The sequence below is a fragment of the Gracilinanus agilis genome, chromosome 5 (assembly GCF_016433145.1).
Source record: "Gracilinanus agilis isolate LMUSP501 chromosome 5, AgileGrace, whole genome shotgun sequence".
Classification (NCBI taxonomy): Eukaryota; Metazoa; Chordata; class Mammalia; order Didelphimorphia; family Didelphidae; genus Gracilinanus; species Gracilinanus agilis.
Window position 1 is genome coordinate 69,224,492 of NC_058134.1, and position 27,648 is coordinate 69,252,139.

A 27,648-nucleotide genomic window follows, 5' to 3' on the forward strand; every position below is an offset into this window, starting at 1 on the left:
TGAGTCTAGAAAGTTAGTGTAATTAAAGAAGCTAAGAAAAGACTTTTAAACATTCATTACAGAGAAAGAATACTTACGTGGCACTGTCACACCATAATGTTGTGTATCGCTAATCAGTAACTTTCTTTTCAGTTCATTTAATCCTACTCCCACAGGCCCTGAATAAAAATAACAATAATAATATAGTCAGCCAAAGCACCAAATAAAAATAATTTCTAAGATTAATACTAGCTTAAAAGAACATGACAAATTAAACAGGGGTAAAAATCCATCTATTTTTATTTTTTTTAAACCCTTAACTTCTATGTATTGGCTCCTAGGTGGAAGAGTGGTAAGGGTGGGTCATGGGAGTCAAGTGACTTGCCCAGGGTCACACAGTTGAGAAGTATCTGAGGCCGGATTTGAACCTAGGACCTCCCGTCTCTAGGCCTGACTCTCAATCCACTGAGCTACCCAGCTGCCCCCAAATCCATTTATTTTTGCTGATTAAAAGCAATGACTACTCCCTCAAAACAAATGCTGTGAATATTTGTTTCAAATGCACACAACTCACTTAGGTCACAACATATTCTCAAACGAATGTTACTCCTGAGTGCTTAGAAGAGTTATGTTTTTGAAAATATTTATATAATTTAATTGCAGTTAATAGTTCATATTTTTAATTTTTTTAAATTTAAATTCCAAGCCAAAGGAGAACTATGAATCCTCCTTTAATTAATGGTACTATATTCAACTGAGGTTATATACTTTAACAAGTCACTAACCACATTTGAAGAGTTTCTCCCCTTCAGGGACCTGGAAATTTTTATGTAGCTCAAAGTACTTGTATGCATATATCTTAGGTCTTTGGTTCTCGATAGAATTGTATTTTCTATGAGATACAATGAAGGACATGGAACATCTCTGTTCCTTACAGAACTTGAGATATATACAAATAAAGATACAAAGTAACATATGTTAAGTTTTTTTTGTTTTTGTTTTTGTTTTTAAGGCTAAAAGGAATTTAATGAAGAGAAAGATTACTTCCAGTTGGGGTAGTCAAAAGGTTCATGGAGAACATAAGATCTGAGTTGAGTCTTTAAAGATGTCTAGAACTGATTGGCAGAAGGAAAGAAGGTAAAATTCCATGTTGGAATGAAGAGCTTAAATGATCAAGGCACATTTGGAGACAATAAGTAAACCATTGGGGTTGGAATGGACGTTTATATAGGGAAGATAAAGCAGAAATGATAGAATAAGGTGAGAACATAAGAGGCCTAAAATACTACAAAGAACGGGGGCAATCTGAGCAGGTAAGTGACTTAATTCAGGTGGAAGGTTATTAATAAAATACTAGACTGGTTAACACTGGAAAAAAAGAGAGATCTTTCCACTACAACCTACAGTTCTGCAATAGGGTAATATACATCTAGTTCATGGTGGTAGCAATAAAGACATACATTAAGAGGATGACAGTAAAGATGTAACAAAAGAAAAATCAACAGATTTGGGGAAGAACATTATCAAAGATGACTCAAATGTCTTCAGACTCAATAAAAAGAATGGGAGTATCATTACTAAAAATAAAGAAGCCAGGAAAAGAGTCTAGTTTGGTGGTTTGGGGAAAATTAGGGGAAATATTTTTTGTTTTAGGAAAACTGGATTGTAAGTGGTATCAAGATACCCAAATGAAAAAATCTAACTGGCTGTTGGGAATAAGGCCTGGACCTTGAAAGGTTAGGATGAGAAGGACAGAGATGAAGAAGTTACCTATACAGACATAACAGTTGAAGTTGTGAGAAAATAGATATGATTAATTTAACTCAAATTTATTAATCATTTACTGGGTGTCTGAGGATACTATGAGATGAAAAGCATTATGACATATACATAAATAAGTATTATTATCTCAGGACTGGGGAGGAGAAAAAGAATAAAAAAACTTCACAGAGGAGGAAACACATAAGTTTGATACTAAAGAGAAAAAATCCAGTTAGAGCTATGGAAAGAGTATTTTGGGGGGGGATGGGAAACAGCTTGAACAAATGGGAAAGTATCCCCCAGTCATCCAGCTTGGCAGCAACAGAGAGAACAGTAAGGAGAGTAATGAAAAATAAGGTTAGAAAGGTAGTTTTTTGGAGGGTGAGGGAGGTCATATTATAGAAGGCCTTAAATGCTTTGTGGAAGGGAGGGAGTCACTAGAGGTTTCTGAACTGGAGAGGAACATGGTTACACTAGCCTATCGATGGCTCATGTTTATAGAATACATTATGATTTAAAAGAATCTTCATGTTATTTCATTTGATGTTCACAAAGATCTTACAGTGTAGATAGGGCAAGTATTATTAACCTCATTTTACAGATGAGAAAGTTGAGGATCAAAGAAGTGACTTGTCCACTGTTAAGTGTCAGAACTAGGTTCCAGCCAAATCCAATGAATGTTGTTCCCTCCAAACGCCCACCCCATTCTGTCATGCTATAGAGCTGTGCAAAATGATGGCTTTGGAGAGGCTGGAGTCAGGAAACCAATTAGGAAGTGATATATTATAATTTAAAGGGAGCAATACAGATTGCATACTTTTGAAAAGCCCTGACTACCCAGTCAGACGACCTGAGTTCAAATTCCTATTCAGATACTTACTACCTTATATAATCTCAGGCAAGTCATTTGGACTGCATGTACTTTAGTGTTCTCACCTGGAAAAAGAGGGGATCTTGGGCTAGATAGTCTTTGACTATCCAACTCAATCCTCCGACTCTAGAGCTATGATCCTAAAGGCGAAATTCCTGAATGAAGTTGGTGAGATGGGGATGAATGCAAGAGAGAGTGTGGAAGCAGAATCAACAGGAATTGGGGTAAAGGGAAAAAATGAGGGAAGAGAAAGAGAGGAAAAAATTCAGAGAGAATACTGGGGAATACCAAGAGTTAGGATATTTTAAATGAAATGCTTAGTCTTTTTACTTTATTTAAAAATTCTTACTCTTACAAATAAATAGTAGCAGTTTCTGAGCAAAGAGAACAGAAAATGATTACATGCCATTAAAATAATTTCAGCAATTCTAGGTAATTTTCTCTAATGTAAAAAGCAAAGTCAGACAAAACCCAAACTTTCATACATCTATATTCTGTCTTGTTATCACCTAGGGAACCCTAGGTTTTCTGCATTTGCCAATGGTTAATTTTATTGTCTCTACCTAGGGGACTTCCTCTTTTTATCTTATCTTTGGGATTTAACTCAATCTCTATATGCCTGTTCTTTAATCTTCCTCTACTGTGGGTCATCCAATTAAATCCAACAAATATTAAGAATTTATTACATTAAAGGCACATTAACGCTTGCAATTGGCTGTTTTTCAGAATGCAAAATACTCAATACTAACTAGAGATAGGTAACTCTTCAACCTGATTTATGAAGACGTTGGATGAGCTCACTAAAAGACATTAAGCCTTTTATTGATCTCCAAGTACTTGGCCTCTCTCATTTCCCCTGACAAATTCAAAACTGCTTTGTACCTTTCTTGATCTATTTAGTCTTAGGACAAAATCCCCCACACAAGAATATTATGAGTTAATTCAATTTAAACACATAGTAGTATATTCTTAATGTAACAATGATGAAAATAATGTATTATTATTTAATCCCACTCTTTATATATGATTTACTGTCTCAACCTCTAGAGTGTTAATACCTACATGCTTAGGGAATCTTAAGATTACTCTAAACCACCTAGTTTAGATATGCTGTGCCTGCTGACATGAAGTTCTTGCATTCTGATGTACTTTAAGCAAAAAAAAAAAAAAGTTGCCATTTGATCATTTTCTTAGGAAGGACTTTTAGCAGTCATATGCCCAATCAACATGTTTTACAAATGAGGAAACTGAGGCTCAAAGTGGTTAAGTGACTGGCTTGTGGTCACACAACTAGTGGGACATAAACCTCAGCTTTCCTGGCTCCAAGATCAGCACAATTTACACTCTCTGTAGAGCTTTCATTCTGACCTGGATTCATTAAAATTATTTTATTCCAGGTTTCTATATACATGCTATTGCAAGCTGTTATAATATTTGGGGGGGGGGGAGAGAGAGGCAGTGAGTCCAGGCTAATTTTGCTCATCTTCTTGGATTCTATTAGTAAACCCTATAGTGCCTCTATGGAGGATACCCAACGTAGAGTTTGTATTTTCAGGTATTTATATTAGAATAAAAGTATATATGGCAAATGTATACATTTTCCCTGACAAGGTCTATCAGTCAGTTTGTCACTAAGTATTAAATGTATAAGTTAAATTAAAGTTGTATACTTTAGGTATTATTTTTATAAAGTTTATTATCTGACAAAATAGAACCATGTAACTAAGTTTTTCTACCTGCTCAAAAAGCCTGCTCCACCAAAGCCCATGACAGGAAGGAAAAGAGCCAGATACAAAACTCCACCCAATTTATGTCCTGTCTACATCAGCAGGTAATGACAGGAAGTGAGTGGGGGTACTGAGAATACTAGTTTTGCTGGGGATCGCAGCCCTACTGGGGATCATAATTTTTAGGGTAACAGATTCCAATTTCACAATCCCCTCGAGATCCTTTGGAAGACTAGTCTCCCCCAATGGATCATGTAAACATAACCAACTTATAAATTACAATGGTTTGTGGACTTATTAAAAATGTAATGGATTGGGGGGTGCAGCTGGGTAGCTCAGTGGACTGAGAGTCAGGCCTAGAGACGGGAGGTCCTAGGTTCAAATCCTGCCTCAGACACTTCCCAGCTGTGTGACCCTGGGCAAGTCATTTGACCCCTATTGCCACTCCTTCCACCAAGGAGCCAATACACAGAAGTTAAGAGTTTAAAAAAAAATTTTTTTTTTTTAAAATGTAATGGATGAGACGTCCGAAGTGATTTTCACTATTTAGTTCTTAGCTCCACATGAAATGGGTGGGATATATTGGAGACAGGTCTGTTACACTGTTACAGTCTCATACCAGAGGGAGTGAGGTGCCCAAGCAGCTTAATAACCATGTAATGGGTTATAATCTCATCTGGGAAGTGTGAAAGATTTTTCCTGTGAAGTCTAGTAGCTTTGAAATGGGTTTTTAATATATGTAATTCTTCAGCTTACTCTATCCTTCCACCAGAATGATCTAAATTCTTGGTGACATTTTAGACTCAAAAGGTTTTCAACATAAGTACAGAGGTTGGTGTTTTGTTTTTTTTTCTGGGCTCCTCTGCCAAATTTTGGAATTACAGCAGTAATAGACTTTGTTAAAATATCTTTGCCAAGGTTGAAAGATTGTCTATATCTGAATAACTTGTGACAAGTATCCATTAGCTTCTAAGGTTTAAAAAAAAAAATGTCACATAGCAACTCATGTAAATCCTATATGATAGTGGGTTTGTTTACTATTGTCATTAACTGGGCTATTATAATTTCGGGATTTTGGTACTGCTGGAATCTGAATTAGCTGTTATACTACTGTTTTGAAAAGCTGTTAACTTGATAAAAATCATTTGCACTCACACTAGGAATCATGACCAAGTTAAAAAGGAAATGGACCTCATTTTGGCATGGGAAACCTTTGTATTGCATCTCTCCTTGGCAAAAAAAATGCATCACTGATTGTGAACTAAATATTTTTGATTTAAAAAAATGTTTTTATCATTATTTTCCTTGTATGTGCAATAGAGTATTTGATCTTTCTTTTTTCTCATTTCTTGTACTTGTAAGTATATATAATGTGATATTGGAAATTTGGAGGCCCTTGAACTAATCTTGAGGTCTCCAGTCTAAACTTCCTATGGACATTTAGACTCTTAAAAACTACATTTCCCATGATTCCTCTTGCATAATACAGATGGGCAGGAAGTGTAAATTATATAAACAAAGGTATAAAGATTCAGGACAGAATTTGGTACTTCCTCTTTTCCTGCTGAAGGCCAGGTGGGAAGGTATGGCGCAGCATTTGAAGTAGCTTTTATCAGGGACGTGGCTTTAATTATCAATATGGCTTTCAATAAAACCCTTATATATATATATATATATATATATATCCATTTTATTTCTTACAATAATCAATATTAATCTTTTTTGATTTTGTAGTAATTAGTTTAAAATATATATTTACTCTAATATTAATGTATACCCAAAAGCTTTAGACTATGGAAATCTGCAATTTATTGATAAATATTATAGGATTGTGATTAATGTTTGTGCCTGATTCCAGGAGGAAGGAACAAAAGAGCCACTGCAGTGCCAAGGAGAGAGAGCTAGGGCTTGCTCTCTCTCGCGCTCTCGCTCTCGCTCTCTCTCTCTCTCTCTCTCTCTCTCTCCCCCCCCCCTCCAATTTTCCTTTATCTATATCTTTTCCTCTTATTTATAACTATTGTAGTTTCCTCTTAGAAGGTGCAATATTGCATAAACCTGTAGTTAGAAGGTTTTTAGAGGTATAAGATGATTATGTTAAATGATCAATTGGGGAGACTAGTCTCCCAGATGATCATGGGGGGATTGTGAAGATGTGATTAAATCTTCCTTGCCCATTTTTAGATTTAATCACCAGAAGGCATATACACTCCACTTATCCTTAAGTGGGGTAGGTCTGTGACCCACATGTGCAATAGTGGGTGACGAATAAGAATCAACCGACTACTTCCTGGACAATCCTAAGCAAAACTTTAGCTGTAATTGGTCCACATAAAGTGGCAGGAGGAAGACACAGGAAGTGATGAAAGGAATGATCTTTAAAAGTGGCAAGAACTTCCTGTAAAGAGGTCTTTCACCTTCAACTTGACCCTGGAGGAGCTCCAGCTGAGGACCTTGGACTGCTTTTCTATTTTCCCTTAGAACTACCATATGGGTGAATGAACAAGACTGACTCCTTTCCCTGGCTTGTTCTGGAGGTACTAGCCTCTGGAGAGGCCCCTCATCTTGGAGGAGGCTTTGTGGCTAAACCCCTTGTTTAATTTACCTCTGGGCTCCTTTTGCTGGGGCCTCTTAAGCCCTGCCTGGTTTGGACAGGGCTGGAGTAAATATCTACTCTCTTTGAATTTCATTACTTTCACTCTCTTTTTATAAATAAACTATCATAAAAAGTCATTTGAAATTGAGTAATAATTCCTGGTGACCACACTTTTATAAATTTAGTCCAACCCTTTTATTTTTATCCTTTACATCCTGGCCCTTTAGTAATTTTTAATCTTTATGTAAGCATGTAAATAAGCACTGTTCTAAGCCTCAGTGATCCAAAGAATGGCAAAAGCCACTGATGTTCTTAAGGAGTTCACAGAGTAGGGGAAGAGGCAACCTGTAAATAACTATGCACAAATAGGTTATATACAGAAAAAATAGGAAACAATTAATAGAAGGAAGACACTAGAGATAAAAAGGACTAGGAAAGGGGGCAGCTGGGTGGTTGAGTGGACTGAGAGCCAGGTCCAGAGATGGGAGGTCCTGGGTTCAAATCTGACCTCAGATAATTCCTAGCTGTGTGACCTGGGGCAACTCACTTAATCCCCATTACCTAGCTCTTACCACTCTTCTGACTTAGAAGGTATACAAGGTATTGATTCTAAGATGGAAGGTAAGGATTTAAAAAAAAAAAGGACTAGGAAAGGCTTCCTGTGGAAGATAGGATTTTAGCTAGGATTGTACTACGGAAAATGAGTCCTCAAATTATTGGCATCTTAAATTTGTTGCTAAAACCTGCTTATTAAAAGATAATTTGTTCAATATGGAAAATTCTAGAAAATTAAAGGAGTCTGATCATTTTTGGGGATGAGGAGTGGGGTGGAAAGCATAAAAATATCTAGGTTTGTCAAACAATCTCATTTTTACAATAAGGAAATCTCCATTGTTAGACTTGATGTTAAAGATGCTAGGAGACAGACATACCTAAGAGAAATAAATATAATTCTGAAATTTCACCTCATACCTAATAAAGGAAAATTATAATTGTTGGGTGTGCTGTGGGAAAAAGTTACACTGATGCATTGTTGGTAGCCTGTGAACATGTTACAACCACTCTAAAGAGTAATTTGGAAAATACTCAAAAAGATATTCAACTGTGCATACCTTTAGACTTGGCTATACCACAATTAGACCTACACTCAAAAGAAATTTAAAAAGGGAGAAAAAGTCCTTTACGTACAAACATATTTATAGTAGTTCTTTTTCGTTGAGGCAACAAACTGAAAACTAAGAGGTCGGCTATCAAATGAAGAATGGCTGAATAAATTGGACTTTATGAATGTGAGAAATGAGTAAATAAATTATTTTTTAAAAACATGGAAAATAAGACTTACGTGAACACATGCAGAATGACGTAAGAAGAACCAGAAGAACAATTATTAACATCAATATTATAAAAATGAACAATTTAGAAGAAATCTATAAACTCATGAAGAATGAAATGAGCAGAAACATAACACAATGACAAAACTGTACAAATGCCTGACAATTTTAAGAACTATGATCAATACAATGAATTCATGATTTCAAAGTAGAAATGATGAAACAATGCTATACATTAGAGAGGTGATGGATTTAGGGAGCAGAATTACACGTGTGTGTGTGTGTGTGTGTGTGAATGTATTATATACCTAGCGCATCATTAGAGGAATCTGTCTTGCTTCGTTATATACATTTATTTAAAAAAATGTTTTCTTTTTTTCTCCAATGATGAACAAGTATGTGAGAAAATTGATTTTTATTAATTTTTTTAAAAAATAGGTAAGTTGAGGGGCATGAATTGTGAAATGTTGCATATATTTTCACATGAAGTCATTGAATTACTAGTTTTACTTTGTTATAAGACATAGCTCTTGAAATGAGAATAATCTATAAAATTTGATCATATAAAACAAAATAAAGAAATAAAGCTTTTAAAAATATATACTGAAGGGGGGAAGAAACTTCTCCATACCAGACATTAGGTTCAGGATAAGCTCAATGAACTTCCAATGTTGTAAATAAACCAACCAAGCATTACAAGTTGTGTTTGATATTATGAAAAATTTATAAAATGTGTGGGTAGTGTAAGGTTTTTTTAAAGTAGTGTAAAATTTAAAAAAATTAAGTATTTATTAAGTGAATATTAGCAAATTGATTTGTGACTTCAGAGATCTTTTAGTCTAAACCCCTAATATTACAGATACTAAGTACTATGTTGAGAAAGATATAAGATATAGTCCCTACCTGGGTAACACTCATTGCAATTTGGTGGGAGAAATGACTTATGAGAAACAATGGGAGGGCAATTTAAATAAGACAGTACACAGCTAAATTATCCTGATTTGCATGATATTCTAAACAAATACGCCATTCACTGCCTAAGAGACAGAGACAGTTGATTTACTGTACACTATTTCAAATAGCTACTAGTTCTATACTAAAGGGAAAAAAAATTTACAACTTGTTTCATAAGTCAGAAGATGCTTTCCTTGTAGTATTATTTTAAGATAACACTGTATGTAGGTCACATGCTTTTAGGCTGTGACAATACTTTAAAAAATGTTCATGTTCATTTTATACCCAGAGACAAGATTATTAGTAAATCATCTGAATCTCTGAATTAAGTTCTTATTTATATTTACATTACATTTTAAATCAAATATTCTATCACCACTAAAGCTGTTTTCCATTAACATATGTATTTTCCTACTGCTTAGCCCAGAGTCTGACACATAGTTTGCTGTGAAACAAATGCTCACTGACTGCATTTCACACCTCTGACATCCATATTCAAGCTTAGTCAAACAGTTAATCTAAAGATTATCTTTGCAACAGAGGCCTAAATATATCCCCATTCATGAGTTTAACTTTCATTCCTATCTAGAATCTAGCTGGACTTTAGTTTTCAGGCACTTCATCCTCTCTTCCTCTCTTCCCCCCCACCCCTCTCTGTCTCTCTGTCTCACTCCTTCGTTCATGCTATTATTCCTACACCAATTTCTATGTTCAAACTAGCTTTACATTTATTTTTTTAATTATATTTTTATTTTGAATATTTTCCCATAGTTACGTGTTTCATCTTCTTTCCCTCTCCTCAAACTCCCCTAACTCCGCTTAGCCAAAGCACAATTCCACTGGGTTTTACATGTATCATTGATGATAGCTTTATATTTCTTAAATGATTAGATGTCCATCAATTCCCTTAGAAGATTACTACATTTTCTAATTAAGTTCACTAACAGAAATCTCTCTCAATGTTTACTATGAATTTTCTTTTTTCTTAATTTTGTCGTATAAATTCTAGCTACAGCCACTTGGGCAACATTAAATACTTTCTTTGTTTCTTTGGGTGTTTAGACCCATTAAGATATTTGTAGATGGCTATCGTATTTCCCTACTAGTTGTCACTTGGCCAAGTTCTACATATTTAGTTCTTTCAAGCTTTCCTTATAAGTCAGTCCCTCTGAGTTCTTAATCATCTTTATAGCTCTGGTCTGAATGCTGTCCAGTTTGTCTACATCTTACCACTAGGAAGGTGCTTACATCTGAACACAATGCAACTAAGGAACCTCATTTAAAGCCAACCTTTTAATAGTCTATGAATTAATCCACTAGTACATGTGTACTTATTAAAGTATAAAATAACCTAATTACCAGCTTCAATCTACTGAGAAATGCATGACACTTGGATAATTAATAATTAGAGTTTTTTTTATTTTTGATATTCATTACTTTAATTAGTAACCCTTTAATGAAATGCATGTCTTATTTTATATGATGTTTAGAATTAGGATCACAGGAGTACAGTATATCTAAGTAGTTAACAAAAATAAATTAGAACAAATATGATTTTATAATTTTAATCTAAGAAATAAGCATAGTGAACATCTAAAATCAGATTCTTTTAGCCTACATAATTATCCCCTAAATGAAAGGTGTACAGCTTAGTTCTATTTATATATAGACTGTCTCAACAAAGGTAGTGGTGGGGGAAGGATTGGGGAGTTGGAGGACTGTTGTATACAGGACAATCTTTTTTCTAACTAAAAAGAACTCTGCTGTCTGTCATCTTTATTGCCTCATTTTTTACACTATCCTGAAAAAATATAGAACTGGAATGTTTTGATTGCTTCATTTCCAATTTTTTTTCTTTTTCTCCCCTGAAAATTTGTAACTGCTTATGCTTTGTGACAATACTTAATTATCACTGGCAATACAAGTACATTTTACTAGTATTTTATTACTACATATTTCCTGAAAGTAATACAAAATTTACAATCCTGAGTTTTCTTCCCCACCCCCAAATGTGGCCAAGAAAGGTGTGAATATTTTTCTGATAATTAAATTCCTGGCCATACACATTTAAAAACAAAAAAGGGATAAAAGGGTGAGAAACTGCCCTAAGACCAATACCTAGCTTAGCAATGTGAGTTGTCAGAATTTTGAAACTAATTTGATGAAAGTTTTGCTTTTAATATCAACTTAAATTCCTTCCAACAGAATGATACACTGCTATTTGTGAGAATAGTTTAACTTAACAGTCATTTATAATTAAGGCCTAATAAAAACTTTTATTTTTAAAAAGAATCATAAGGAAGCTGATGTAGAAAAATATTTGTAAAGGAAAAGTGTAAATACTAATACACTTTTCTCTAAAGGCTGAACCAGACAAATCCAGGTTACTTAATATTTTTTAAGTTTGGTGAGTTAGCATTTTTAAAACAGCATAATGTGTAATATCCTGATTATGAATAGGAAAAATGCTATAATCATCACAATCTGAAAAAATTAGCATCTATAGGATATTGTTATTGCTGGGATAACATCATGATAGCCAAACATCAATAGTTTTATCACAATGCTAAGATTTTGGACAAGACTAGAACCAGACTTTTTATGTAACTTTAATTATCTATTGACAAAACATTTTTTAGTTGGGAACAACTTTAACAAATTCTCTCCTAATGTTAAGTAATATATCATAGTATAACATATGAAACACTTCTTGCTGTTTTTATGTACCATCTATCTTAGTGCTTCCTAGAAATAACATTAATGTGAGCTGAGCACAGGAAAATGAATGCTACTGGCATACTTGCAGTTTAACATGTGCTCACTTCCAAAGTACCTGTGTTGCTTAACACTGCTAGTTTTTCCACATTTCACACAAGACATTTTTATGGGATTGGCCAGACTTAAGCTACTCTTAATATCCAGAGGAAAACATCAGAATTACTGAAGTCTGCAATAAATTTCTGAACTGCTTTTGTTATTGAAAAAGCACATTTTCTTCATCTGATTTATTGCAAACCAAATCAAATGAAATCTTTAGGTATTCCACAGATCAGACAGGTGTAATCTGTTAAAAAAAAAAAAAAGTTGGCTTATCACACTAGGTCTGCTCTATTTGCTGATGCAGGTGTAAAGTTAACTCAACCATATTATTACATGTATTTGACCCAGAATTATACTATGATCACACTAGTAGGTGGCTGAAATTTAGCTCTGGCAAATGACAAATCCATTCATTGAGCTAAATTTAAAGTTCTTTGGACTCAAACTGTACAAAAATACAGCAACAAATTTGTTCATAACAAATCCAGATAGATTTCCCTTATTTTGCTTTTATACTAGATGAAATACTCTGCTAATGAAGCATCAATTTATATACTAAGATAAAATGAAAGAAAAGGAGTCAGAAGCTTTCTGAAAGAACAAAATTCTTCCAGAGTTGCTATTTAGAATGAATTTACAGTGTATGTGTTTTCCCTGGATAAAAAGGTTCCCAGCCACATTCCACCTCTGTTTTAGAGGCATAGACAGGCAGAATGTGGATCAATTAAAGGGAAAAAAAAAAAACAAATTTGGATCTATCAGTGAATAGAAAATGAAGATAAAAAGAAGAGTTAGTGAGGGGGTACTTTAGAAGACAGGAAATGTTGTGGGGTGGGCTATGGAGTGCTAGACATGAAACAGAAAGGAAGCGATCCTCATCTTGGACACTTTCTCCCTGTATAACCTTTGGCCAGTCACTTAGCTTCTGAAGTGTAGATCAAGGTCTAGCAGGTTATTATGAAGCTCAAATGAGGTAACCCACAGAAAGCACTACATAAATGTCCTCTTTCCACGTGTGGAATAAGAGAAAAAATGAAAAGGGGGCAGAAGCATATCTAGCTGGATAATTTCTTACTACGTGTTTATCAGTTAACGTGGATTTTGATCATAAACCATGATGGGGTTGATAGCTGGGTGGCACAGTGAACAGTGTTGGACTTAGGAGTTCAAATCCTACCTTGGTCAGTTATCAGAGAAGTCACTTTACTCTTCTCAATCTTAGTTTCTTCATTTGTAAAGTGATTACTGTACCTATCACATTGGTAATAATGAGGATAAAAGCATTTTGTAAGGTTTAATGTGCTATATCAGAGCTCGCAACTATTAAATCTTTAAACTACATTCTGTGATAAGAACTTATAGATCATATAATCTTTAGTGCTATTTCAAATAAAGTTTGAGAATACTAAATTGATTATAGGCATTTAAAAATTATGAATCCAAACTGCATCCAATTCAGTTTACTTTAATATTTTCACTAGTGGTGAAAAGGCAGCATTGTATAGTGGGCTAAAAGATGATCTTAGGGTCAGAAAGATCTGGGTTCAAGTTCAGCCTCTGACACTTCTTGGCCAGACAGCCCTAACCTCTCCAATTTTCTAAGACCAGAAATTGCAGAGAAGGTGCCTACCTGCTTTGGTAGAGGGAGTTTCCTCATCTAGGAATTCTCTCTTCTATCTAAATCACACATCTAGTCCTTATCCCTATTTCTTTTTTTTTTTTTTAAACCCTTAACTTCTGTATACTGACTCCTAGGTGGAAGAGTGGTAAGGGTGGGCAATGGGGGTCGAGTGACTTGCCCAGGGTCATACAGCTGGGAAGTGTCTGAGGCCGCATTTGAACCTAGAATCTCCCGTCTCTAGGCCTGACTCTCACTCCACTGAGCTACCCAGCTGCCCCCTCCTATTTCTATAATCAGTGAAATAACATCAAACTTTGTTATAAGAGTACTCACATAATCATAAGATTTTTCAGAGTAGAGTATGACTATAATCTCTTTAAAAAAAAAAAAAGAACCATTACCTTTCCATCTTAGCATCAATACTGTGTATTGATTCCAAGGCAAAAGAACAGTAAGGACTAGGCAATGGGGGCTTAAATGAACAGGATATGACATATGGCCTAAACTTTGCAGTCAGCTAGGACTGCCAGAGGGTGGTACTGTGAAAGCAAGGCTCCAGGGGGCAGCTAGGGAGCACTGTGCATGAGCACGAGCCCTGGAGTCAGAAGGACTTGGGTTCAAATTTGGCCTCTGATCGTGTTACCCCAGGCAAATCACTGAACCTCTCAGTGCCGTCCTAGTAATTCTCGAAGACTACCAGTAAGATATCAATCTGAATTGGTCAAGGGAGTCTCTTACACCAATGAAATCACAGACCCAGGCCTCATCTCTATCTTTACCTGTAATTTTTGTTAATCATAAGAAAGAATGAGAGTTCACTCATGAATGTGTAGTTATTTAAACTAACTTTAAAAAACAATTTTCATGTAAAATATGTAATCACAAGATACAAGTGGAATGAATGCAGAAGAGTATTTAATGTTCAGGTAAAATATTTTAAATATACGGAAAGAATTTTTTTTCCCCTTTCATGCCTTATAAACTATTGGAATAAGTCACAAATTTTCTCAAAACTCACAAAAATAATCTTAGGTTTGTTATTTACTAGCTTTAGCAAAAAAGGTATACTGATATTTTTATTTTTACAAAAAAGCTTTTTTTCAAAGCAATATTAGTATTTCAATTTTTACAAAATGTTAGCTATAACTAAAAACAAAAATTCAACTTATGGTACTCAATATCTAACAAATTATGGTATTTCCTTTGTGTACAATATACTTCTTAACAGAGAAAGAGATTTCACTGAATTTGTCATGGGACAGTCTGTGGCAAGAATGCTATTAAATTTAAAAAATTTTAAATTGTTTAGAATGGGATATTTCCAAAACCAAAAGAAAATTAATAATTTGGATGAAAGTTTAAGGTTCCCCATTGTCCTATCTTTTCCCAAGTTAATACTCAGTCTATTTTGATTTCTTGAATGTTAAACTGAGCTGTGAAAATTATATTTATAGGTATTATATATTTATATAATATAGAATGATGAAGAAAGCAAATAGCACTGCATTTACTTGTTCAATGGCATTTGTCTGTTTTAAGACTTTTTCCTAGCATTTAAATTTTATTAATTGTTATAGAAATTATTACCTCCAATGTTCCCATGAAAATAAAGGATGCAGGGAAAATAAATTGCAAATAAGGGAGTCATTTTTCGTATTTGCTATGAACAAGGTAGGGGTTTTACTTAAAATTCACTGAATGGACAAAGGCCCCAATGGCACCATAATTCACAGAATGACAATTATTAATTGAACTAGAAGTCTTCAATGTCTGATGACTCCTGTCAATTACTACCACACAACTAATCCAACTTCCCCTTTTGTTTATATGTCATAACTAAGTAGCTAAATATGAGTGGTCTAAATACAAATGCTGACACTTAGAAAATGAAAACTTTCCTTGATTCAGCAAAAAATATCTACTCTAGATACAACCTAATAGAAAATATGGATGGATGCCTGCAGATTTCTAACTACATTTACACATCACAAATGCAATGAATTGGAAAGATCAGAATCATAAGCAATACATTTAAAATACCCTGTATAAACATTATGAGTTCAGACTTAACAGAAGAAAGCAAATATATGTAAGTTTAAAAGATAGATTCATAAAATAAGTCCAGGTGTCACAGGATTAGAATGTATAATGTAATGCTCTGCAGAATACCTGGAATGGAATAAAAAAACACTCTAATCATCACTCTCTGACAGTCTAAGGCTGACATTTCCAAGTCCTACATTCATACAAGTCATTCCAGATCTTAGCAGTCTTATAAATCCTTAGCTCATAGATTACCAAAAAGCCTGCTTTAGTTTCCAACTTTGTAATATTATTTTATATCTTCTAAATTCTATGAAAGCAGATGTTGTTAGCTGCATAAGTGAGGTTATTAATTTCATAAGTAAAATGAAGCTTATAATGACATGTGAGAAATAGCCAAAGAAATTAGGATGAGACCCTCTATTATATTCAGATTACAATGTTAATGTGGAGAGATATTCAAGGCCCTCCACAATAGTGCTTCCAAACACAACAGAAACATAAGGATCCCTGAGGACACACCCTGAGTTAGAAAAACACATATTAACAATATCTATGATCTGTTGTATTTTGAGGGAGGGGAAAACTATTTCCCAATTACATTTTAATGTGGTTCAGGCCAGACTCTACTGGTTTGGGCAGTATGCTTCCACGGGCTAGATATTTGCCATTTGTGTTCTGTAACTAGGGATTACCATAACCTTTCTCATTTTATTATCCACTTCCTCATACTCTATGCTTTAATTAGACAATGTTCTGTCTCTTTAGCATAAATGACACTCTCATGCCTTTGCTTAGACTCTTTCTTCTACCCAAGAAATCTTTCCCTTCATATATTGGCCTAATAGTCTCCTATCTGTTGGTTAAGACCAGCTACCAGAGAGACTTTTATAGGTATTACCCACTCCCTCTTCCAGGAGCCATGCACCCCTTTCTGTCTGCCTGGGCAACTCCACCCCACCTTGGTTTCCATCTCTCACTCTCAGAACTGTTACCTAAACATAAGTATTATTGCTTCTAGAAAGTGTAGGTAGATGGGCATAGACAGGGAACTACTGGTCCATCTCCATCACTCCCATGCTCCTTGCCACCACTTTCTGGGGAGGGTTCACTACCTCTACTAGAAAGAGGCCCATTTTCAGGCAGGGCCACACCACATTGCACCCCTGACTTTTCCCAGCCTTTTTCTTTTCATCAGTTTTTTTCCAGGAACGTCTTTAATCTAGTTCAGAGCACCTTTGGAATTCATACATCAGAAGCCCCCTCTGCGTCCCTGAGGCCTCTCTCTCTCATTGGCTGGTTCCCGAGAACCTCCACTTCAAGGTGGAGGCTCAGGCCAGTCATGTCTTCATTCCTCTCCAGGCTTTATGCCTGATTTAGTCCTTTTCTAGAAGCTCCCTCTTGTTTTCAACTCTTTTGTGTGCTCTTTTTCCATCCAAATGCAAGCTCCTTGAATAAGTTAATAGAGACATTTATTAAGCTTCTACTCTAAATAGGCCAGGCACTGTGCTAAGTGCTGTGTCCCCGCCTTCCAGGAGTTTATAGTCTAATGAAGAAGAAAACAGGCAAACAAAGACATGCAAAGCAAGCATTCCGCAGGATGTATAGGAAATTTAGGCAATAAAGCACCAGAATTAAGAGGGGCTAGGGAAGGCTTCCTGTAGATGGTAAGATTTTAGTGAGGACTTTATTAAAGGAAGCCAGGGTAGTCAAATGTTGGAGCAGGAGGGGGGAGAACATTCAGGTACGGGGCACATCCAGAGAAAATGCCCCAAACCAAGTGTGTTATTTGGAATTTTTGGGGTTCCATTGAGAGGTATTTGGGGCTCATTTGAGTTTTAAATATTTAAATATGACAAACTTCCTATGGACGTTTAAGGACTCAGAAACTACATTTCCCATGATTCCTCTTGTAATGGAGGTAGACAGGAAGTGTGATTACATAAGAGAATGATATAAGACTCCTGAGGTCATTGGAGGCGGACTCTTTTTGGTACCGGTGCTTCAGAAGGAGCGGGGCGCATGGTCTATGGGGAGAAGGTATGGCGCAGACTTTGAATTAGATCTTAGCAGGTGCGTGGTCATTCTTTATTTTACCAATATGGCCATAATTAAAATATTAATGCTTCTTTTAATATCAGTCTATATTTATTATAATTATAACACAAGTGAAGGAGTGTCACTGGATCTAAGAGTATGTGATGCAGAGTAAGGCAGAAGACTGGAAAGTTAGGAAAGGGCCAGGTTATGAAGGGCTTTGAATGCCAAATAGAGTATTTATTATTTGCTCCTGGAGGTGATGGGAACCCCTGGAGTTTACTGAGTGAAAAGGAGGAGGGGAAGATCTGATCACATCTGTGTTCTAGGAAAATCACTTTCGTGGTTGAATGGAAAGTGGATTAGAACAGGGAGAGACTTGAGGCAGGCAGACTGACCAGCAGCTATATCAGTCATCAAGATGGGCAGTAAAGAGGGCCTGTACCAGAGTGGGTGACAGTGTCAGAGGAGTCTGGGAGCTGCAAAGGTAAAAATGATAGGCTTTGACAACAGCTTGGATGGGAGGGTTAGGGGGATAGTGAGGAGGTAAGGATGACTCCAAGATTGTGAGCCTGAAGGGAGTAGAGTGATGCCATCTACTGTAATAGGGACGTTGGGAAGGAAAATGAGAAGTCCTTTTTGTACATGTTGAGTTTTTGTTGGCAATTGGACATATAGTTGAGATAGACAACAAAGAGGGCCAGCAAAGATTGGGCAAGAAAGGTAGATTTGAGAAACATCAGCAAAGAGATGGCAATTAAATCCATGAAGGCAGGTACTTACTGTCTTTCTACCTGCTTGTGCTTGTATTCAGTTCTTAGCACAATGCCTGGCGAATGCTTAATGAGCATTTATCTACTTCTCTTGGTAATATGTTAATTTTTTAGAGGGAGAGAGCTTACCTGTATTTTCAGATGAGCACATTAATGCTCTGTGGGAAGATCTGTAAATTTGTCCAAAGGTTTGAGAAAATAATTTGAAGTTGTTACTCCCCTCCAAAGTCACTAAATTATACTTAACCTTTGATCTAGTAATAGCAACACTAGGCATTTTCCTCAAGTTGGTCAGAAATACAAGGAAAGGTCTAACATATATGAAACTATAGTAACATTTTTTTATAGTAGCAAAGAATTGAAAGAAAATGAGTTTCCATAGGTGGGAGATTATATCCATAGGGATACAATCCTAATGGAATGTTATTGTGCTACAAAATGGGGAATATGAAGAATTCTGAGAAATTTGGGAAGAGGAACTGATAAAAGAATGAAGTGAGCAGTGCTCATTTACACAATGAATATAATAATGCAAAAGAAAACAAATGAAAGACACCAGGACTCTGAGCAATGCAATATCCAATTATGACTTAAGTGAACAGTAATGATATGAGCTTTTTGCCTCTCAGAAGAAAAGTGGTGGAACATGGGTATGGAGTTGGGACAAATATTTTCAGATATGGCCAGTGTGTTGATTTGTTTTACTTGATTGTACTCAGACATTACACAAAAAGTTTCTATTAAGCTAGAGAAGGAAGTTTTGGGGAAGTGACGATATTATTTTTAAATTATCAATAAAACACTTAAACTCTTCTTTATTAAAAGTAAAGATTATATTTGAGAGAAATCACTGAAAAGTGACAGCAATGTAGAAAAGAATTTGTGAAACTTTTTTCAAAAAGGATCATTACATTTGTTCTAAGGATTAAAAAAAAAAAAACACAACCTTATTTGCCATATATCAAAAAGCATTAAATAACTAAATCTTCTAGGTTTAGAGAAAAAGTTGAGAACAAGTTAAATTGAATATTTGCTTAAAAAAAAAAAAAGAGGGTCATGCCTATATGTAAGTAGCTTGATGCCAGGAATTTGTTTTTTCATTTTTGTCTTCATATGCTCAGTTCTTGGAAAAGTACCTTACTATCCATAGGTGCTTAATAAATAAATGTTTGTCAAATTTTGTTCATTTCTTCAGAATTAGATAGAAGTAAACTTACCAACCAAAACAACTAGTCTGTATTTCTCATTATTTTGTCGTCGATAGGGTGAAACTTCTTCATATGTTGGGACATCTGCTGTATCATATTGATCACTCTTCTTGCATTCATACATAGACTTGTTTGTCTTCTTATCTTTTCTACTAAGACGAAAACTTCTTCGAAAACCAGCTGTAATTTTAAAAAATCATTTTTATTGTAAAGTACAGGAAAAACTTCAGATCCAGGAAAAGACCAATGACTACATTGTTACAAATATGTCTGACAAGAAAAAAGCAACATTTTAAATAATCTCATCCAAAGGACTCTTTGGAAGGATTCATGCTTCATTTATTTATACAATTTACATAGACACTTAAATGTTATGTTAGTCTTCGAGTCATAGAACATCTTTTTCAGTAAACCAGTACACCCAAACAACTTAATGAACCAAAGGAAAAAATACTTTAATAAGTAGATTAGCCCATTAATCATGGCTCTTATGTTTAATATATCTGATGAAAAAGGTTTTACATATAAAGAAAAGGACTTCAAATATTAACAGACATAAAACCCCTTTTCCATATATCCTAAATTACTAATAACATCACTGTGGAATGGGTATAATGAATAATTTCAGAGGAGAGAATCGAGAGGGAAAGTGAAGTCTTATAATGAGCCTGTGGCTGAAAGAGAGTACAATTATACAAGTTTAGAGAGCATTGAAATCATTTTAACCTGTGTAGTGTGCTCTCATCACTATAAAGATGATCTTTAAAGTACACAAAAGAAAGGTTACGAGTTATTTAAAAGGACCCGTGTGTCTCCTACAATATGAACATTCAGAAACTTTATGCTGAGGTTCACTGAATCAAAATAAAGTCATGGACAGACTGATGGGCTGAGAGGGAGGAAGACGCGAGTTTAAATTCTGCCTCAGACACTTGTTACCTTTGTGACTTTGACAAATCACTAAAACTATCACAACCCCAACTTCCTCATCCTTAAAGTGGAGATAAGATACATAATAATGCGGGAAGCCATCAAACTCGTGACATTTAGCACAGCTCCTCACTAGTTCTGAAACCCATATGGCAAGTGCCAGTAGGATGGTTATTCAAATCAGTTTCCCCTATGTGACTCTTTTTTCACTAACATTCCCTTTTATTGAAATTATTATCATCAGTATCCTTACTCAGCCCTAGGGAAAACACAGAAAAACAATACAGGCTAATGTCAAGGCCATAAACAGACCTCTCACAAACCCCTAAGTAAACCCCTAAATAAATAAATCCCACCTTTATATGTTATAATCCAGAAATTCCCCTAGAATTTACTTCACAACAAACCAGCATATAGTGAGTTAATGTTAAAGATTTTAAAACTCTAACTTAGACTCTCATACACAAATGCCTGCAAAAACAGACCAGAACAGTCTCCACGTTTCCTCCTTTCCTGATTCGATAGTTAACAATGGATGATAAATGGAGAAATTGCCCTCAAAGGTTGGTAGGTCCCATTCCACTGACTGGACTGCTTTCTCCGCCCCATAGCCAAGGAGACAAACACACCTTGAAAAGTTGTTAGTAACAAGGTTGGTGTATGACTTGTTCACTATCTTCAAGAAATGGTGTATGTTGATTATGGAATATCCATACCAACCTTGTATCTAACCATAAGAAAAGAAAAGGCATAAGTCAGTGATTCCCAAAGTGGGCACTACTGCCCCCTGGTGGGTGCTGCAGCGCATCCGGGAGGCGGCGATGGCCACAGATGCATTTATCTTTCCTATTAATTACTATTAAAATTTAAATAATTAATTTCCAGGGGGCTAAGTAATATTTTTTCTGGAAAGGGGGTGGTAGGCCAAAAAAGTTTGGGAACCCCTGGTATAAATAAAGAAATCAGCAGATGGCACTAGGACAGCCTCTGTGAATACCATCTGAATCTCTGGCTGTGCTCATTCAACTGAGCTGATGCTGCCACGCCCCCAAGTTTCCTGTCCAACAAAAGCAGGTCTTTCTCCTATAGTATGAACATTCAGAAACTTTATGCTGAGATTCACCAAATCAAAATAAAGTCATGGACACACTGATGGACTGAGAGGCAGGAAGACACAAGTTTAAATTCTGCCTCAGATATTTGTTACCTTTGTGACTGACAAATCATTAAAACTATCAAACCCCAACTTCCTCATCTGTAAAATGGAGATAAGATACATAATAAGAGATAAGATAATGCCTCACAGAGTTGTTAGTGTCAAATGAATTAATATGCAAAGTGCTTTGTAAACTTTAAAGCTTCATGCAAACAAATAAAATTTCTGGTCAACTTCAGAATATACAAAATATTTTTTTTCTTGGAACTAATTTACCATTCTAAACAGAAAACAAAATTAATTTTTCTTATTGAATGTAAAGAATATTTTACTGGTTGGTGTAAATTTAAGTTTATATGAATAGAAGATAAGAATATTCAATATTATGCCTTAGTCTAGACCTCAAAAAAAAGTACTCAAAGGAAACTTTATGTGTATTTTTTTTTAAACCCTTACCTTCCATCATGGAATCAATACTTTGTATTGGTTCCAAGGCAGAAGAGTGGTAAGGGCTAGGCAATGGGGGTTAAGTGACTTGCACAGGGTCACACAGCTGGGAAGTATTTGAGGCCATATTTGAACCCAGGACCTCCTGTCTCTAGGCATGGCTTTCAATCCACTGAGCCACCCAGCTATCCCTCTTTATGTGTATTTTTAATTATCAATGATTAAAGGCAAAAGCCATAGAACTTGAATAAGGAATTATAATCTAATATATTCAAATGAATTAAAACAAATACAACAAAAACAAAGATATCTGATTTATGCAGGTATGGCGCAAGGATTTTAATTTTGGCCCAAGAAGAGTAATTTTTGGTTTAAGAGATAATCAAGTGGTTTGGGGCAAAGATTTATGCATAAAACAGTTTCTGAAGAAAGACAGCTATCTCAGTTTGACAAGGTGATTTAGGAAAACTGCTTTGGCTACATAGACATTTGGGAAGACATCACAGAATTAGGATGGAAGGGACATGTTAGAAAGCTTCTCTATATACCAACTTTACCAGTTGGAGGAAATGAAAAGTAATTTAAAAATTAAGTGGAAATGAATGTGGAATTTGACAGGAAAAATTAGACTGGGGAAATTAAGAGGAAAAAATGATTATCAAAGTATTTTAAACAACAGGAGGAATGGCAAAAAGGTAAAGTACTTGAAAGCAGTTTCTCATTTTGGAGGCAATAAAATTACTCTGGATATAAGAAAACAAGATTCTAGAGATGTAAATTGGCATATATAAGGACAGTGGTAATATGAATATAAGACATAAAATTGAAGAAGGAAGGAAAATGAGAAGAAAAGGAAAATATGCATTCAAAAATTCTCTTTAAAATGATCAAAAATTGCATGCATGTACTTTGTCACTTTTTCTTGTCCTAGTACTTAAGTTCCTTAAAGAGTTCCTACTCTTGTAGATATCCTACTGATGTTCAAACTAAGGCATTTCTGGCAGCCACGCTTTCTGGAGCTCCAGCAGTTTATCCTTTACAAGATCATGGGAGTTAATCTTGGAAGGGCCTATGAAGATATATCTAGTCCTATTCTCCCATTTTAACATGAGAACACAGAGAACCAGAGGTTTTAAGTGACAGACCTAGGTCAGGAGATCAGTGACAGAGATAGGACTAGAATATTGCGCTCTTAAACCCAGGTTCAGTACTCTTTTTCTGCTTTCTGGCAGCAGGAATGGGAACCGAATAGAGGGTTTCTAATCTACAGCTACTATTCTGACTCTGGGGGAAAATGAAGAATGAGGGAAAAGAATTATAACCACTCTCAAGAGTTTAGGAAAATCATGAACAAAATTATTACAAAATCAGGTAGATTAAAATTTTTATTTATATTTTATATACTTATGTTAATTTTTAAAGCACCTTGTCATATTTAATGAGATAAAAATTAGTTCTTTAAGTGGTTATTCTATATCCTTCTACAGTAGAAGTTAAAACCCTAAAAGAGTTGTACCACATGCCCAACATATGACACTTTGCTTCTACTCCGAAATAGCATAAAGAGTTAAGCATTTCTTGTTAGACCTAGTTGAGCTCTGTGATTAAATAATTAAAATGATTATGTCCATAAACTGAAAATGAGCAGAGTTCTCCATAGATGACCCTGAGTATACAACCCAAGAACCACATAATTCTATTCCATCTCAAGTAAGAAATTCTTAGTGGCATCTGGCTTGAAGAAAAAAAGAGTTCAATGTAAGAATGCAGTTTTACATAAAATATATTTTCCTTATATTTCTTTCACATTTTTATAATTTATAATTGGCTCAATGTTTTTTGGACAGTATTTTTCCATAGTGCTTACCCACAGCTGCTAGAAATTTCCATTTTTTTGAAAGAAGAAAAAATAAAAAGGAATGGCACATTTACTTTATTACAATAGGAGAGTGATATTACAGCACAACTTCAGCTGCAGATCAGCACCATTAATCCCAAGCAGACATAAGAGATTTCTCTTTCCTAAAATGTTTTTCCATTAAGAATAATTTATAATAAATGTTAATTATTTGGGGGGGTTACATTTTGTTTTACAACCTTTTTGCTCACTTAAAAATAACTTTAAAATTTCACAGAGAAGGAAGGAAAGAACAAGGTGATCTTGAATGCTTTAATTGGGTTGAGTTCCTTAATCACAGTAATGAATAACAGGGATCAAAGCCCATCCTGGAGGCAAAATAAAATATTTAGTTCAAGAGTAGGGTATGCCGGACAGATCCAGTGCTGTGACTGGCACCAAAGGAACAAAGTCTAAGAATAATCAAATGTCACACTGGAATATTCCTAACAGCAGGAAGAACTGGTGAGGCCTTTAGCTTTTCTATTTTGAACTACTATTGTAGTATTGTACCTTTTTAGAGCAGCATTGCGACTGTTTGGAACTAAAAATCTATAATGTTTTGGTAGGATTTTGTTGACTCAAATTATTTGCCAATTTGTTTATTCAAACTTGCATTTGTACCTTCAATAGGTTTACTGGAAGCTTATTACATTAAAAGATAATGAAAGATACAAGGTTGTAAAGGACACTCAAAGTAGTTAAAATATAAAGACGATAAATGTGTATACACAAAAATTTATAATACAAGGAAATTATCTATTGAACACCATCACTAGATACTGAAAAATTTACTAACCAATATCAAAAGGCACACCTGTGTTTAGTCTATGAAAATCAAAGACAGAAAAGGAGGGAGGAAGGGAGGGAGGGAGGGAGGAAGGAAGGAAGGAAGGAAGGAAGGAAGGAAGGAAGGAAGGAAGGAAGGAAGGAAGGAAGGAAGATAAAGACCACCCCCTAAGCAACAAGAGTCAAATGAATAATTTTTCATTTAAAATTGAGAAGTCTCTGGAAGCACGCATTTATATAAACACATACTACTGGAGGCGGGGGGAAAGAGGGGGCAGATTTTCCTTTGTTTTCTATTCAGGAAAAAGGAAAAGGAATACATTTTTACCAATGCTTTAAAAAATAAGTTATTCTATTACGTCTGGTAACAGTTCTTTTAGATATCTAATCTTTTAAAAGAAATCTTAGGCAAGATGTAAAGGAATATCATTATTAGACTTTTAATGTTTAAATATCATACATGTTTAAGCATCATGTAGGATGCATAATCAAAAATAAAAAGCAACTTGGACAGTAATTTGTGTTATAAGTGGACATTTTTACACATATAAGACTCCACAGTTTATTCCCTCAGACTGCATGACTCCTGAAAAAATGAAAATCGTAAAAAATTTTAAATTCCTCTTTCAATTCCAGGATCTTTCCAAGCCAATTTTCTGTTTTATTTTGCAGTGGAAGATCATAACTGTGATCAAAATACAACTGCCAAAAATGTGTAAAAAAAAAATTACTCATCTCTAAAATAATTTGATTCTTTTGGTGAAATAGTAAGCATACTCTAGTTTTAAACAACTTAGTGCCTGTCACGAAAGCTGGAAAATTCAAGAAATGTTCATCAAAATTCTTATTTTAAAATATTTATATGAATTTATCTGGTCATTAGTAAAAAAAAAATTCCAAACAGATTTAAGTTATTATGGTGCGTTGCCACAGTAAAACATTTAAAGTTTCAATATAAAAATATTCTTATTGCATTCCTTATATACTGTCACAATAACAGAGTCCTAAAAGATACAAAAGAAATCACACAATGAAAAACAAGTTACAAAGAAGCTTATGAAATACACGATAACACTATTTGAGATATGTGGCTTCCAAGATGCTTAGCTTCTATCCTGAAACTACTCCATGGAAGAAATATTAAGTAAAAATATTAGTAGTAGCAGCAGAGGGAGGAAGAGGAATGAAAACCTGTGAAGAGAGTGTAAAGCTAATGGAAGAATGTGTTATATGCAAGTCTGAACAAATTAAACATCTGAAGAGGCTAACTAGCTTCATTACTTCCTATGTACACACTACCAAAAGACAGAAATAACCAATAGAGTATAATGTTTTGACATAAATTAAATTTCTGAATGTGTAGCACACAAAAACATCCTCAAAATACCAGCTAGTTCAAAAGCTCTAGTTTAGTGTAGAAATGTAAAGAACAAGTATTCGTAAACTACAAATATCTTAAAATCTTATTAATTTTGCTCTCACACTAGTAACAAAAACAGAAACTCAAAAGGTCTAATGAAGTGTTGGAAACTACTATATCATCTAGCCCAGTGATGGGCAAACTTTTTAAAGAGGGGGCCAAGGAAAGGAAATGCTCATCTGTCAGTCTATTTCTAAAGCAACTCTTTCGAGGTTTCATTGTATTGTATCCTACTCATTGTATTTGTCAGATTAGGAATAATGTCACACAGCAAGATAGAACATTTCAGAGGGTTGCACCTGGACCGTGGGCCGTAGTTTGCCCATCGCTCATCTAGCCATTTCAGGAAAAAGAGGAATAAATGTAAATATATGCAGGCATGCACAGGTAAGCATAGACACAGCTCCAAGTAGAGAAAAGTTTCAATTATAATAGCAAAAACTGTCTTCACAGCAGAGCAGAGTGCCATCAGATAGCCATGACAAACTGTAGGAAAAGTAAATCAGATGAGAAGTCAATGAAGCAATACCTTCCCTTGCTTAAAACCTTCAAAATGAAGGGAAAAAATCCATGGTATGTTCATGCAGAATTAAAGTTTTAGCAAATTAATTTGAAAGTATAGTGGTTCTTAAATACATATTTTCTTCAAATGACAATTTGCTAGGCAAACACTGGGTCTTAGTGTCAGAGGAAAAAAATTCCACATAGTATGCCAGACTTTTTTAATTTATCTAGAGGAGGAGCTTTTCTAGATCAAGAGAGAGCTGGTATATTGGTGAACAAATTTCTCTGCATATTTCCAAGTAAATTCTTTTAAAAAGTAATATAATATCTACTCAAAGGTAAACAAAAATGCATTAAGGAAAAGATTAAATATTGTGGCAAAATGAGATAATCATTTATTCTAGTTCTTAGATGATTATAAGCTAAACAATTTGGCTTCTGACTGAATATACTAAAGGACAAAATTATACCTAGCAAACTAGCCTTAAACTATGAAAAAAAGAATAAATAAAAATATTTTAGAAGGAATAACAAGAGAAATACCTTATGTGTACACATATATGGTAAAAATAAACCAGTTAAACACAATGAAGACATAGAATGAATTTAAAGCTTTTAAAACTGATCTTGTATTGAGAAATACAAAAGCACTTCCAGTGGGAATGAGGTTGGGGAAAAGTTCATATGAGAGTAAAATTCTAAACATAGTTTATATGGTGGTATTTACTTATTGGATTAAAATTAGTCTAAGTACAGGTAAGAGAAAGTACCATTTGATAAAATGCTA

The 27,648-nt window shown here is 34.8% G+C and overlaps 1 protein-coding gene across 1 annotated transcript in view; it reads right to left on the reverse strand.

Annotated features, from left to right (window-relative positions):
* Positions 1-27,648, reverse strand: part of MPP7 (MAGUK p55 scaffold protein 7) — a 177,537-nt gene that overhangs the window by 16,766 nt on the left and 133,123 nt on the right. The window contains exons 15-16 of the mRNA XM_044678939.1: positions 19,728-19,898; positions 78-158 (exon numbers count right to left, since the gene is read on the reverse strand). Of these exons, the coding sequence (XP_044534874.1) occupies positions 78-158; positions 19,728-19,898 (252 nt within the window). The remainder of the gene's footprint in view (positions 1-77; positions 159-19,727; positions 19,899-27,648) is intronic.